The following is a 14700-nucleotide window of genomic DNA, read 5'->3' as shown; positions in this document are numbered from 1 at the left end:
TCTATCTATCTATCTATCATCTATCTATCTATCTATCTATCTATCTATCTATCTATCTATCTATCTATCTATCATCTATCTAATCTATCGTCATCATAAGTGTCCTGGTTTCATTTGTCTTGAGAACCCTGGCTAACACATAACCTTGAAAGAAAAATCTGGCAATTACTTCTGAAAAAGTAACCAGCAGAAACCCTAAACCAGAGGGTATGGTTCTCTGGTGACACATATGGAGTCTATATGGATTAGAATCATCTGGATGACACAACTGGTTTGCATCGTTTTTTTCTAGATGTAGGAAGAGCACAGCCCTCATGGTGGTCTCTTTTGCACTCTGTTGATGTGGATAGATGCCATCAAGTCATAGTAACAGTATGTGACAGCAGAACCGCGCCATAGGGGTTCCTGGACTCTGGTCTTTCGGGGAATGGATCTCTAGGACTTTCTCCCCACAGGGTTGCTACCACTGCCACTGCCATCAAATCGTTCTGACTCATTGCAACCCTATAGGGTAGGGTAGATCTGTGCCTTTGGGTTTCTAAAATGCAAATCTTTATGGGAGTAGAAAACCTCATTTTTCTTCAGTGGACTCAAACTGATGACCTCTTGGTTATCAGCCCAATGCACAACCCACTACACCACCAGGTACATACAAACTACAACTTGGTATACATGCTATCTTTTACCTTCTACCTTGAACACTGGCTGCACATGGAAAACTTTTGAACGTTTTCAAAACTTCTGGCCACACCTTGGAAATTCCCAGGGAAGTGATCAGTGCTGTGGCCAACGAGTTCTGTTAGTACAGTGGTAAAAAGCACTTGGTTGTTAACCAAAGGGCAGCAGTACAAATTCACTAGCTGCTCCATCGGAGACAGATGTGGCAGTTTGTTTCTCTAAAGATTTACAGCCTTGAAATTCCCATGGGGCAGTTCTCCTCTGTCCAATATGATTGCTATGGGTTGGAATTGATTAGACGCCTGAGGCTTGGTTTTTGCTGTAGTCTGATGACTGCGATGTGCAGTCAGAGCTGAGCACCCATGTGTAAGAGAGGCAGCTGATGAGTGTAGAGGAGGCAATGCCAGTATTGTGACTGCACAGTAAGTGGCCCTGTGTTCTTTCTAAGGAACTCTGGTGGCACTATGGGTTAGGCATCATGCTGCTAACCGCAAGTTCAAATACAGTGTCTGATCCTCTGGAGAAAGATGAGGCTATTTGTCCCCATTAAAATGTACAGACTTGTCACTATGAGCCAGAATCAATTTGATGGTAGTGAGTTTTCCTTTCTTTCTTTTGGTGGCAATTTTAAGAAAAACAGGTCAGCTTAAATGTCTGAAGGTGAGGCCTAGACATTAGTGATTTTTAATAAATATCCCATCAATTCTAATGTGAAGTCAGAATGGAGAACATGCTGTTGAAGTCCATCGAAACAATCATACTCCCGAGAAGCTTTCCGGACCTTACCCAAGCAGGGACCCGGTAGTCACCTGGTAGAAGCATTTCCACTGTTGTGTCTAGTTTACAGGCGAGGTGAATGAGGAAAACCCAGGCCAGCTGGGAGAGGGACAGGGAGGCTATGCTGGCCCACATGGGAAACCTTCAACCTCACCAGTGAGCCGCCCAGGATGGCAGACGCCCCCAATCATGGTGCTGGGTCCTGATTCCATCCTTGCCTTAGATCAGTGTGCATGACGATCTTGCCCAATGCCCCTGCAAATGATATAAGGATGGCTGGACAAGGTGGAGCAGCTTGGGCCAATCAAAAAGAAAATCAGAGCAAGAAAGAAAAAATGCTCTATAAGCAAGGAAGACCCTGATCACAGTTTTCAGCTGTGGCCCCATCAGGGAGAGCCCCACAGAGTACAATGTTCTCTATTGAGAACGACATCTTGGGGAAGGCAAAAGTTGTGTTATGAGTTAAAATTGTACTCCTGTTTCCAATTCAGTAGAGCAAGACCAGCATTAGGATAAAGACCCTACCAGGTAGCACAATGGTTAAGTGCTCAGCTACTAACAGAAAGGTTGACAGTTTGAATCCTTCCCAGGGGTGCCTCAGAAGAAAGGCCTGGTGATCTGCTTCTGAGAGATGACTGCCTCAGTTACACACACACACACACACACACACACACACACACACACACCACCTTTAATTGGCATTGAATGGATAGTATCTGCTTTTTGTTTTGAATAATTACAGGGAGGAAAATGTAGTCTGGGACTCATCCTGTTTCAAAGCAAAGCAAAGCAAAGCAAAACACACTGCCAACCAGTGCCAACCACCGGTGTTTTGAGTGGAATTCCTTTAATAGGAATGATCCGCAGGGATTGTGGCAAGCAGCGTCTGCGGAGAAGGCGGTTGGGATCAAGTGGAGGGAGGCTGTGGCTTTCTGGCCTTGGCTTTCAGGCATCGGTCTATCCACTTGAGGAAGGAGGTGACTTTGGTGTAGATTCCATATTTCCCTTTCTTCGCGCACCCTTCTCCCCAGCTGACAATCCCAGTGACAAAATAGGTGTTTTTGAATTGAGTGACATGGGGGCCCCCGCTGTCTCCCTGACAGGCGTCTAACTGCTTGACATCATAGCCTGCACAGAACATATTTTGAGTGATAGGAAAACTACTGGACAGCTTGCACTTGTTTCGGTCCACGTAGGGCACTTCCAGCATCTTGAGGATGGTGGACGGACGGCCATTCTCACGGGTGCGCCCGAACCCGCTGATGAACCCGCTATTCTGAGTCATCAGCACCGACTCGGCCCAGTCCTTCTCTGGCAGGCAGGCGGGCGCCACGTTCATCTGGAATTTGATGGGGGTCTTCAGCCTGATGATGGCGATGTCAAAGTCATAGGTTTCTTTCACAAATCTGTTGTGCTTTATTATCATTTCCACTTCGTGCGCCATTTCACTGCCCTCCTCCTTCTCGATGTCCCGTGCCCCTGGGGTGTAGTTAAGAACATAAATGGTATTTAGACTCTGTATCCTGCGTCCCTGGCTGGTGGGAACGGGTTAACCCACTTAGCAGCTAACTAACAGATCAGTGGTTTGAGACCACCCTTAGGTGCCTCAGAAGCAAGCCCTGGCGATCTGCTTCCTGCCTGTTCTATGGAGCACAATTCTTGTCTGGCACAAAAGGGGTCAACTTGAGTCCCAAACACCTCGACAGCATTTTAAAATTTCAATTTTGGTTAATTTTTAAAGAAGTCAAGGTTTTCCCTACCTCCTGACCCTGATTGAAAAGCAGTCCCTGTAGAACAGCGGTTCTTAACCTGTGGGTCGTGACTCCTTTGGGGGTCCAACAACCCTTTCACAAGGGTCACCTGATTCCTAACAGTAGCAAAATGACAGTAATGAAGTAGGAACGAAAATAATTTTATGGTTGGGGGTGGTCCCCACAATATGAGGAACTGTATTCAAGGGTCAAGGCATTAGGAAGGTTGAGAACCACTGCTGCAGAACATTTGAAAAGCAGAGAACGCATAAAGAAGCAAATAGAAATGACCTTTCATTGCACTCTCTAGGAGTAAGTATTACTTTGTGTATATATGTAGTACTTGAGATATTTTCAACTCCATAACTTTCACAAACACTTTCTGAAAATGTGTTGTGTGCTAGGCACTGTGCTAGCTGTTGGTGAGCTAAAATAACAAAAACAAAACACCTATATGGCCCCTTCTCACCAGGTTCCTAAATTCTAGACCTGCAAGTCCAAAGGGGTGCCACCAGCCCTGTGTCAGCAGAACACTTGAAATGGGATAGTCTGAACTGAAATGTGCTCTGTGTAAAATTTCAAAACTTAGTCTGAAAAAAAGAGTACAAAACAGCGCATTTATACTCTAAAATCTTGATGACTTATTTTGGATATCGTGGGTTAAATCAGATGATTAATTTTACCTTTTAAAAATCTTATTTTAGTATGGCTACGAAAGAGCTCTGGTGGTGCTGTGGGTTATATTTTGGGCGTAAGATTGGCAGCTCAAACTCTCCAGCTGCTCTGTATGAGGCTGTCTACTTCCATAAAGATATACAAACTCAGATATTCTATATAGGGGTCAGTATGAGTTGAAATGGACTTGATGTTAATGTGTTCAACTTGGTAATGTGGCCAGTAGAAAATCTAAATGGGCATGTGGCTCGAATTTGTGGATTCCCTTACATCTATTATTGGACAGCCTTGTTAGGGAGTCCGGCAGGGGAAGACCCAAACTCACTGCCAGCGAGTGGATTCCCACTTAGCTACCCAACGGGACAGAGCAGAACCGCTCCTTAGGGTTTCTGGGATGGACTCTTGACAGTGGTCGACAGACAGCCTCATTTTCCTCCGTTGGGGCTACTTGTGGGTGTGAGCTAATGAACTTACTGCAAGCAGCCCAATGCTTAGCTCCTCGTGCCACCAGGGCTCCTTAGAGAAACATAAAGTTACTACAAAGAACCCCAAAATAAAGATCAGAGGAAAAGGTCCTTGAAGCTCAGAGAACGTTAAGCTAGTCAGGGAGGTATGGAAGGCTTCCCCAAGGAAAAGCCACCTGAGAGGAAGTTGAAGGAGGCTCATGCTGCACATGGAGACCAGAGGACAGCTCCTTTCTCTACACTCTCGTCTTCCTTCCCTTCTAGGAACCTCCACAGGATTTGAGTATTTTATCATTGTCAGTGATTGTGTTCGTTCCATCATTGTTGCTGGGTGTCATTGAGTTGATTCTGACGCATAGAGACTCCATGCAACAACGTGAAATTCCCCGGTAGGGGATTCTAGCCCATAATATTTATGGTAGCAGATCGCCAGGCCTTTTTCTTGTGCAGCCTCTGACTGAGTTCTAACCACACACCTCTGGGTTAGTATCTGAACACTTAATCAGCATCGCCAAGGCTGCTGATTTGTGAGTTCTAGTGGTTCTAATGCAGCAGACATTCCACTGGGGAGAGGTGAGGATGTTGGACTCCTCGCATCTCCTCCCATAAAGATTGACAGCCTTGGAAGCCATAAGGAGCTGTTCTATACTGTCCTTCTTAGGGAGTGGCTATGAGTCAGAATTGGTGGTAGTGGGTTAGTGGTTTCTAACCATGATGTGATAGAGCAGTTACCCCTTTCCACGGTCCCTGAAGAGAGCATTGAAGGCAGTCACTTACCTACTCTCACCTTGAATCTTTTGGCTTGGTGGAGACAGTGAGCCGCGGTGAGGATGTAGTACTCATTCAGAATGGTGCCTCCACAAAACCCCTCGTTTTCCTCATTGACGAGTAAAGCCTACAGGGGAAAGTCAGTGATTCCAGACTTGTTTTTGCAAAGCCAAGCGAGAGCTTGGGAACAGCTTAGTCTGCCAAAGCAGGCCAGGTTATTTTTGAGTTTCTGAGAAGAGGAATTTCAAAGAGAGCCTCCATATCCAAAGTCCTTTGTCATGTATGTCCCTCACCATCTCCTTGATTCAAGCCTTCCTTGTCCTTTCTCTGGCCTCACCCTGCTCTTGTCACCTCTCACCTCATACCTGTCAGCTAGTCTGCTACCTTCTTTTCCATCCTGCTCTCTGTTATCCTGTCCTCTCTTTGAGAACGTGTGGACTTCTCCTCTTGCCCCTGGAATCAAACCTAGACTCCATGGAAGAACCCAACTGACTCATTCCATTTTTTCCACATAACTAACTCTTTCAGGAGGCAGAGTAATTAAGTGTTGGACTGCTAACTGTTAGAGACCACCAACTGCCAGCTATTAGAAACCACCAACTGCTCCAAGGGAGAAAGATGAAGCTTTCTACTCCTGTAAAGTGTTACAGTCTTGGAAACTCACAGGGGCAGGTCTACCCTGTCCTATAGGATGACTACGCGTCAGAATGGACTCAATGCAGCACAGGCCCAACCCCGTTCCAGCCCAGCAGACCTTTTTCTAATCTTGCTCATTCCTGGGTATCCTGTAAGCCACTCCACCTGCAGTCTCTTCCAATCCAGCTGCTGCACTTTCTTCAAGTATCAGTCATGATTTACCTCCCCGGGACTGTCCCCAAACTCTAACCCCCCAACCCACTCCTTGAATCTCTACAGCATGGGTTTAAGTGGGTCCATAACCCTGCTTCGAATTTGATTTATGTACCAACTCACTGACTGGCTTTTTCTTTATTTAACAATTACCGAGGTCCTGTTAAGTGCCCAGTGGTAGGCCACTTGAGGATGGTTCTTTCATAGTTTACTTATGTTGTTCTCTACCTGTACTATAAAGTCACCTGACTGATACTTGTTTTCTATTTCTTCTGAGCCTGTCCGTGTATTTTTGAAGTGCTAGGAATATTTTTCAAGTGTTTTGGAAAACTTTTTTCCCCTGTGGTCATCACCTTTGTTGTCTACATGCTTATGATTTATGTGGTCGACTAGGCTGATGTTGGTCTTCAGACAAACATTTGCTGAAGCGAATGTGACATCCCAGTCTTTGGAATGGTTTAACTTTCAAACCTATTTTTCAAGGTGCACAAATGCCACCAGTAAAGGGAAATCGCTTTGGAACCCTCCTGAATAGGCTTGCCTGAAAATCTTAGGCATGAAGACTATTCCACCAAAGAAACAGCCCTGACAGTGCAGGTGAAAGGCACCCGAGAGCATTTTCTTCTTCTCCATCTTCTCCCCAAAAGTTACCTTTGGAAATCAGGAATAAAGCATTTTAATTCCCCCTTCTCTAGGGAATTTGGCATCTTCTAAGTAATATTTAAGGAACCTGGTGGCTTAGCGATCAGCAAGGTTGGCGATTCAAAACCACCAGCCTCTCTGTGGGAGAAAAACAAGGCTTTCTACTCCCACAAACAGTTACAGCCTCAGAAACTCACAGGGGAAGTTCTATCCTGTCCTATAGGGTCACAGGGAGTCCGCATCGACTTGATAGCAGTGAGTTAGTGTTTTGTTTTTTTTAAAGTAATAGTTATTGTTTGGGAGTATGTATAGGTCAAGAACACAGAAGGCTATGGATAACAGTGGAAGCCCCAAACCATTCCCTTTACCATAGTCCACGGATGTGAATAGCCTGGTTTTCAGACAGAGTGTATTGTAGAGAGGATTAAAGTAGGTTAAAATGCAACATCTGATTTGATCCCCTTTTTTGCATATCTAAAAGTTCTAGCAGTTAAAAAAAAAGTGAAAGGGAGATACATGTGGATGAAAGCCTTTAGTGAATCCTCTGTGAACATAGTTCCAGGGATGTGACTAGCCTTGCTCTCATAAAGAATGCATTGGAAAGTGGAATATGATAGATATAGTGAGGTTAAATCTAAACATCTTATCATTTGATCTCCCTTTTAACTCATTTTAAAGTTGATCTAGTTTTTAATATTTTCTTTCCAACTGTTTTTTTGTATTTTATTCTGTTATTAGTGTTCTTTTTTTGTATTTTATTGTTATTTTTTTGACACTTTGTTTTGTATTTTTCTATGTTTTTCAGTATATGAAATCCAGGATGGGTGATTCTATAGACAGTAACTGCATTAATGGTTCCTTGGGGGTAAGGCAGGGAGTTTGGGAGAAAATGGAGAACTAATAACAAGGCACACAAGAAAAAAGAAAATGTTCTAAAATTGACAATGGTAATGATTGTACAACACTTCTTGAGATGATGGAACTATTGAATTGTATGATATTTGGATTATGCCCCAATACAACTGTATATATATATGTATATATGAGCTTCTCCTTGGGAGAAAGATAAGGCTTTCTATTCTCATAAAGAGTAATAGTCTCATTAACTCACAGGGGCAGTTCTACTCTGCTCTATAGCTGGAAGTAAGTTAAATTTGAATTTGAATAAACAGCAAATATACATATATATATATTAGAACAAATGTATGCCAACTATCTCCTGGACATACCCTGATTAAAATCAAAACAAAACAAAGCAAAACTTTGTTTATCTGAAATTTAAATTTAATTGATGATTCTAATCTGGACAACCCAAATCCAAGTTGATAATTAATAGAGTGGGTTGCTTCGGAAAATGGATATACTTCTTACTAGGGAACTAGCCTTCTTAGGATTGAGGTGTCTGGATTAAACCCCCCCCACCAAATTAGGCATGCATGAAGGAGAATGAATCCTTCTGCCCCCAGTCAAACAGAAGAACAGAGCCCCTCTCCTGTGCTGGCGAAAGCTACCCTCTGCCTTGTGGATTACAATGTGCAGTTTGAGCTACTGGGTGATCATTTGGTTTCGAATCCCCGCTCCTTGTAGTGTAAGAAGAGCTGCCTTTCCATTCTCTTCCCGTCTTCCCAGAGCATAGTATAATCCTGGGCAGGAACTCACTGCCCTGGAATTGATTCTGACTTCTAGCCACCCTCTACAGAGTTTCTGAGGCTGTACAACTTTACAGGAACAGACAGCCTCATCTTTCTTCCAAAGAATGGCTGGTGGGTTTGAACCATGGACTTTGGGGCTAGCAGTCCAATGCCTAACTCAGCACCACCAGGGCTCCTTTGGCCCACCAGGGCTCAATTAAAAAACAAAACAAAACAAAACTTCATTGGAAAGGGTGACACTGTGGGAAGGGAGAAATTGTTGAACTTCTCTTCACAGCTCCTCCCCTTAACCTGGCCTCTCAGCACTCCTCCATCCAGTGCTTAAACCCCTAGAAACCACAGTAGTGTGGACAGAGGAGATACGCAGGTGTGCTTGAGAATGTGTGAGGTTACCTCCTTTCTAGTGCATACCCGTGTCTTCTTACATCTCGAGTTCCCAGTGGACTGGGATCTGATGTCTCATCTTTGCATCTGCCAGGCTCTGTGCTGTTGTTGTTAGCTCCCCTCAAGTAGATCTCAACTCTTGGTGACCCATGTGTGCACAGTGGAACTAGCCCTGAGGACTTTCAAGGCTGTGACCCTTGGGAAGCAGATTGGCCGGCCTCTCTTACGATGGTTCTCTGGGTGGGTTCAGACCTACAACCTTTTGGCTAATAGTCGAGTACTTGACCATTACACTGAATACACGTTTTCCCTTTGGGACATATGCTACGTCACAGCGGAGACTCAACCATAGTTACCTGCCACGGACACTCCCCAGGTTTGCACTCGTTCCCACCCACGATCCGCACAAAATCTCTGTCATTCTCCTCAGGATGTGTCTGATTGTTGTCCAGCAGTGGGAGAGGATTCTCTGTTGGAGGGAAGTCATATTGGTAGTCCTCCTCCAGTGTGGAGTTTTCTGGGGGTGTCTCACTGTCATCAGCCTCTGCCAGTGACCGCTTTCTTCGTGCCAAGGTCCGTTTTCCACAGGGGAATGGCTCTACGAGAAAAACAACAGGCCGGGCCGTGAAGCAAAGCAAACATCTCTCTCTACATCACACAAATTATTCATTCTCCAGTAGACCAAGCATGGCATTATGTTTGGTAAAGTCATTGTTATTTTTACTTGCCCCTGAGTCCCTTCTGACTTAGAGCGACCCTATCTGTGCACAACAGTACGAAACACTGTCCGCTCCTACCCCAGCCTCACAAGCATTGTGATGTTTAAGTCCGTGGTTGCAGCCACTGTGTCATCCAAGTCATCAAGGATCTTCTTTTTGCTATCCAACTTTAGCAAGCACGATGGCCCTGTCCCGGGACTGGTCTCTCCTGATGACACGTACAAAGTACGTGAGACCAAGTCTCACCATCCTGGCTTCTCAGGAGCATTCTAGCTATATTTCTTCCAAGACACATTTGTTTGTTCTTTCAACAGGCCCGGGTCCCTTCAAGCTTCTCCACCAGCACCATAATTCAAATGCATCGGTTCTTCTTCGGTCTTCCTTATTCAATGTCCAACTTTTACACACATAGGAGGTGATTGAAAATATCATGACTTGGGTCAGGTGCACCTTAGTGCTTGAAGTAACACTTGCTTTTCAACACTTTGAAGAAGTTTTGCGAAGCAGATTTACCCAATACAATGCCTTGCCTGGTTTCTAGACTGCTGATTGTATGAGCGTTTAGTGCGTATCCAAGCCAGAAAAATCCTTAATAACTCCAATCTCTTCTCTGTTTCTTATGTTACCTACTGGTCCATAAAACCGTTCAAAAAAATCCAAACCCAAACCGTTGTTGTTGGTTGCCACTCAGTCGATTTCAACTCATGACAATGCCTTATGTGCAGAACAGAACGGCTCCTGAGGGTTTCCAAGGCTGAGTGTAGCCTTTGTGAACCCTAGGACCAGGCCTGTCTTCCGAGGTGTCATTGAGGGTGTTTGAACCCCAACCTTTCAGTTGAACCTCGTTTGTCACCAGGGTGCTACCCTTAAAACACCCAAGAGGGATTCTCTGAAAGGTGCCTTCCTGTTGAACCACCCATTAGGAAGGAAATATGCCAGAGAGGAAGGCAAAATAGGGCAGGGGAAGGAGGGTGGGAAGGGGATGTGGGAAGAAGGAAGCCAGTGGCCGAGGGAAGGAGGCAGTGGGGAGAGGGTGTGTGTGAAAGGGCAGAGGGTCCATGAGAGACAGTAGGAAACAACCTATGTGAAAAGAGATTTGAAGTGGCTTATGTTTTTCTAATAGGAGTCCTAGTGGCATAGTGGGTTACACATTGGTCTGCTAACCACAAGGTCAGCAGTTTGAAACCACTAGCCTTTGTGAGTCGAAATCGACTCGATGGCATTGAGTTTGATTTTGGTTTTGGTGTTTTTCAATATTATTCAGTTTGGTATTTGTGGGTATCCATGACCTGGAAGCAGTGCCTTTTCTTCCCATAGAGCCTGGCAAGCTTGTTAGCCTAAGCTAACACCCTCTTGACCTTAACTGTGGATAGCAGAGGAGGTTAGTCAGTGAAATCACAGTCCTTTGAATGCTTAATTAACTCACCCAGGATTTTGAACAAAACCTTTCACACACTAGGAGGCTGTTCTAGTTTTATTTTCCAAATCAGATTTTATTTGAAATAGTTTTGTGGTTACTCTTGGAATTTAAAAACATTGCATGCTCACCTGAAGAAGTGGCCAATCCAAATATTTCTATACCAGTTGAAATGTAAGGTTTTGTTATTAATACAACTGTAAGAGGCATGATCTTTAATGTGTTGAGAGATTTAGCACTACATAATTGAAGTCATACTTGATCATTATATTTGGAGTCAATTTATTAAAAAGAATACTTTTTGATTCTTTGTCTTTTCAAGGAGCTCTGGTGGTTCAGTGTTTATCACTTGGCTGGTAACCAAGGTTGGTGGTTTGAAGCCACCAGTCTCTCTCTGGGAGAAAACTGAGGCATCTGCCTTGGAAACCCTATGAGACAGTTCAACTTTGTCGTATGGGTCGCTATGAGTTAGAATCCATTTGATGACAAAGGGTTTGGGTTAGTATCTTTCCGAAGGAAACCTTCTAAACGATCCTGAAGAAACAATGTGATAAGAGAAATAATGAAAGAACTGTTTAGGAGTTACAAAGTCTCTGAATGGAATAAAGCCTGTCAAGGGGAACATTATATTTTGAAATATAATACATTTCATTCACTGCCATTGAATGGATTCCAACTCATAGCGACCCTGTAGGGCAGAATGCCCCTGTGCATTTTCTGAGACTATAGATGTTTTAGGGGAGCAGAAAACCTCATGTTTCTCCCATGAAGTGACAGGTGATTTCACTTTGCTGTACTTGTGATTAGCAACTGAAATAGTTAAGGTTTATTATACCAACCTGGCCGATGAACACATGTGGGGTTAATGGAAGGGCGGAGAGATAAATGGCTTGGTGAGCCTCGCCTTTCTAGCTCTCGGGTCTCTTGCTGTCTGATGGTCGGACCAGGGTGCAGCTGCCTTCAGCTAGCAAGGCACACTTCCTGTGAGACATTCCTGAGGAGCAGCCACAGGGATCTACGCTGATGCAGCCCTGAGTGCTGGAGCAGCTGTGTGGAGACCCCTGCCAGTGCTGAAATGCTTACATGCTCACTGATTCGGCTTTCATCCTGCAGTTGGCACCATTGTGTGTATTTTGTGAGATTGAGGAGGACTTTGTAAATTGGTGTCGGACATACAGGCTAAGTCGGATTTATGGGGTTGGATTGGATGGGGTTGGGATGCTTTCTGAATGAACACTTACCCTTTATATAAAACTTTTAATTTATATACATCTACATAAAAGTATTTGAAATATTAAAAAGAACCTCTTTTATACATATGTGAATTTCTGTGGATTTGTTTCTCTAGTCTACCCAGACTAACACAGCAATCCAATGGATAACCACTATGCTACGAGACCTCTATTACTGTTCCTAGAGGCAGGAAACTCATCCTCTCCCAGGGGCCTAGAAATGCAGTTGCTCAGTTCCCTGGCTTACTTTTCATCCTGTGGGAAGCCAGATTTATGAGAGTCTGGCTTTTAATAAAAGAAAAGGACATATATTTCAGACACACTGGGGCAACCTAATTTGTCTGACTTGTTCACACCACCTGATGATCAAATGTGCGGGGTCCCTCCTCTCTCTGCCTGTGTGTCAAAGCAGAACCAGGCCCCTTAAGGTTCTCGGTGGCTGCACTTTTGGAAGTAGATGGCCAGGTCTTTCTTCTGAGGTACTTCTGTCTAGACTTGAACCACCAACCTTTGGGTTAGCAGCTGAGCACTAAGCTGTTGGCACCAGCAAGAGATTCCCTCTTAGTCACAGCACGCCTTGACTCACCATATTCCCTGCCATCCCATAAAGTCCATGGAGGGCCAGGGGATCCTAGCTGCCCTTTGCATGGGGCAGGCAGGTCATCCTGACAATGATTTATTCAGTTATGTGGAGTTGACTGTGTGCTGGGCACTATGCAAAATGCTTCGGATCAATGATTTTCTCACTCACCAAGGTAATCCCCTGCTTCTCATGTTTCAGACAGGCTTCCCTAGCTGGTGTAAATGGTTAAGCACTCAACTAGTAGCTGAAAGGTCAGTGGTTCAATCCCACCCTGGAGCACCTCAGAAGACAGAGTTGGCAATCTGCTGCCCAGAGGTCACAGCCTTGATTGCCCTGTGGGGGCAGTGTTACTGTGGCCGTATTCGCTTCCAAACCTTTCAGTCTTCATCTCTGAACACAAAGTCCTGAGCCCAGAGCTCTGACTGCTCTTAATCTCCCGGGCCCTACATTGCCAGAATGCTCAGGGTGGTCTTGCCTTTGATTCCCTCAGACCCGACCCAGGGGGCCTCCCATGGTGCAGCTGCCGATGTTCTTCCTACCTGTGGAGATGCAGGACTTGCCATTGTCCCCCAGGATGTATCCTGTGGCACAGGAGCATACCACTGAGTTCTCTTCTTCTCTGCAGAACTGGTCACAGCCCCCGTTGTCCAGGCTGCAGAGCTTCCGGAGCACTGCACAAGAGAGATGCATGTTGACCCTTAGCACATGACTAGGCTGAGGCTTGCTGCAGACATGAGGCTGATCAGCTCTTCTACCAAAGGAAGGAGAGTGTGCACTGTGGCCATCCCTGCCAGATTCATGTCCCTGTACCTCCAATGGCCCTAAATCATCTGTCCGTCACTAAGCCTGCGAGGTAAAGTGTACTCCTTCACTTCCCCACTCACTATCTTTGAGTTGATTTTGACTTTTAGCTAGCCGGTAAAGCAAGGTAGAACAGCCCCTGTGGGTTTCCAAGGCTCTCACACCTTACGGGAGCAATAAGCCCCATCTTTCTCCTGAGTAGTGACTGGTGGTTTCGAACTGCTGACCTTATGGTTAGCAGTCAAACACGTAACCAGGCTCTATTAAAGACTGAGCCCAAGTTTGTTCACATTCTCTCTGGGTGTTCCCTCCTTTCACACCTGTAAATATTGAAAGTACTGTGGACTGATAAAAGGACAAATCGATCTGTCTTGGAAGACAGATGGTCAGAGTGTTCCTTAGAGGTAAGGATGACAAGACTTCTCCTCACAGACTTTGGACATGTTGTCAGGAGAGACCTCATGGAGAAGGACGTCGTGGTTGGTAAAGTGGAGGGGCAGCGGAAAAGAGGAAGGGCCTCAATGAGATGGATGGACACCATGGCTGCAACAATGGGCTCAGGCACAGGAACACATGTGAGGGTGTGGAAGGACTGGGCAGGATTTCCTTCTGTTGGGCATCGGGTCACTATGGATCGGAGCTGACTCGATGGCAGCCACCACCACCACCACCCCTGTTAACTCTGTGCAACCCTTGAGCACGCTCCCTTCCAGGCCCTCTGGGTTATTCCAGAAACGGTCACTTCTTCACTGAGGTTGTTGACCGTTAGTGTGGCTTTGCATCCACAAAAACTCCCCCTAATACCTGTGCGAGTGGTCTCCCCTGCGGAGCCCCTTTGAGTGCCTGTGTGTTGCCTCTGGTGCTGGTCTCTCATGTATCTGTTCATCATTGCCTAGTATCCACACCCTTCCCTTTTCAGGCAGGGGCTGAAGTGCAGTGCCCTCAGAACTGCCTTCCAACCCGAAGGTCAGTTGATTCTCTGTGGAATAAAGGCACTTAGAAATCACAGGTGGGCTTTCTTCAGCCTGGCAAGGGGGTAGGAGACCATAAACAAGCCAATAAACAAAACCCACTGTTGTCAAGTGGACTTCCACTCCTGGCTTTTCATGTGTTTCAGAGTAGTGTGCTGCAGGTTCTCTTACTAGCTGTAGTCTTATAGCAGTAGATTGCCAGGGCATTCTTTTTTTATTTTTTATTTCAGGGTTGCCCATTAACTTCTTTTTTTTTATTTTAAACATTTTATTAGGGGCTCATACAACTGTTATCGCAATCCATACACACATCAATTGTGTAAAGTGCATTTGTACA

At 45.1% G+C, this 14700-nt stretch overlaps 1 protein-coding gene across 1 annotated transcript in view; it reads right to left on the bottom strand.

Annotated features, from left to right (window-relative positions):
- Positions 1-2285: 2285 nt before the first annotated feature.
- F10 (coagulation factor X) overlaps positions 2286-14700 on the bottom strand; it is a 34310-nt gene continuing 21895 nt past the window's right edge. Inside the window, exons 5-8 of the mRNA XM_013005088.2 lie at positions 13131-13262; positions 8997-9238; positions 5123-5240; positions 2286-2934 (exon numbers count right to left, since the gene is read on the bottom strand). Of these exons, the coding sequence (XP_012860542.1) occupies positions 2363-2934; positions 5123-5240; positions 8997-9238; positions 13131-13262 (1064 nt within the window). The 3' untranslated portion in view covers positions 2286-2362. The remainder of the gene's footprint in view (positions 2935-5122; positions 5241-8996; positions 9239-13130; positions 13263-14700) is intronic.

This window comes from Echinops telfairi, unplaced genomic scaffold (genome assembly GCF_000313985.2).
Source record: "Echinops telfairi isolate 266 unplaced genomic scaffold, ASM31398v2 ScPeMD7_7467;HRSCAF=8505_1, whole genome shotgun sequence".
In the NCBI taxonomy this organism is placed as follows: Eukaryota; Metazoa; Chordata; class Mammalia; order Afrosoricida; family Tenrecidae; genus Echinops; species Echinops telfairi.
The sequence above is the reverse complement of the archived record's forward strand: the minus strand, read 5'-3'. Positions and strand labels throughout refer to the sequence as shown.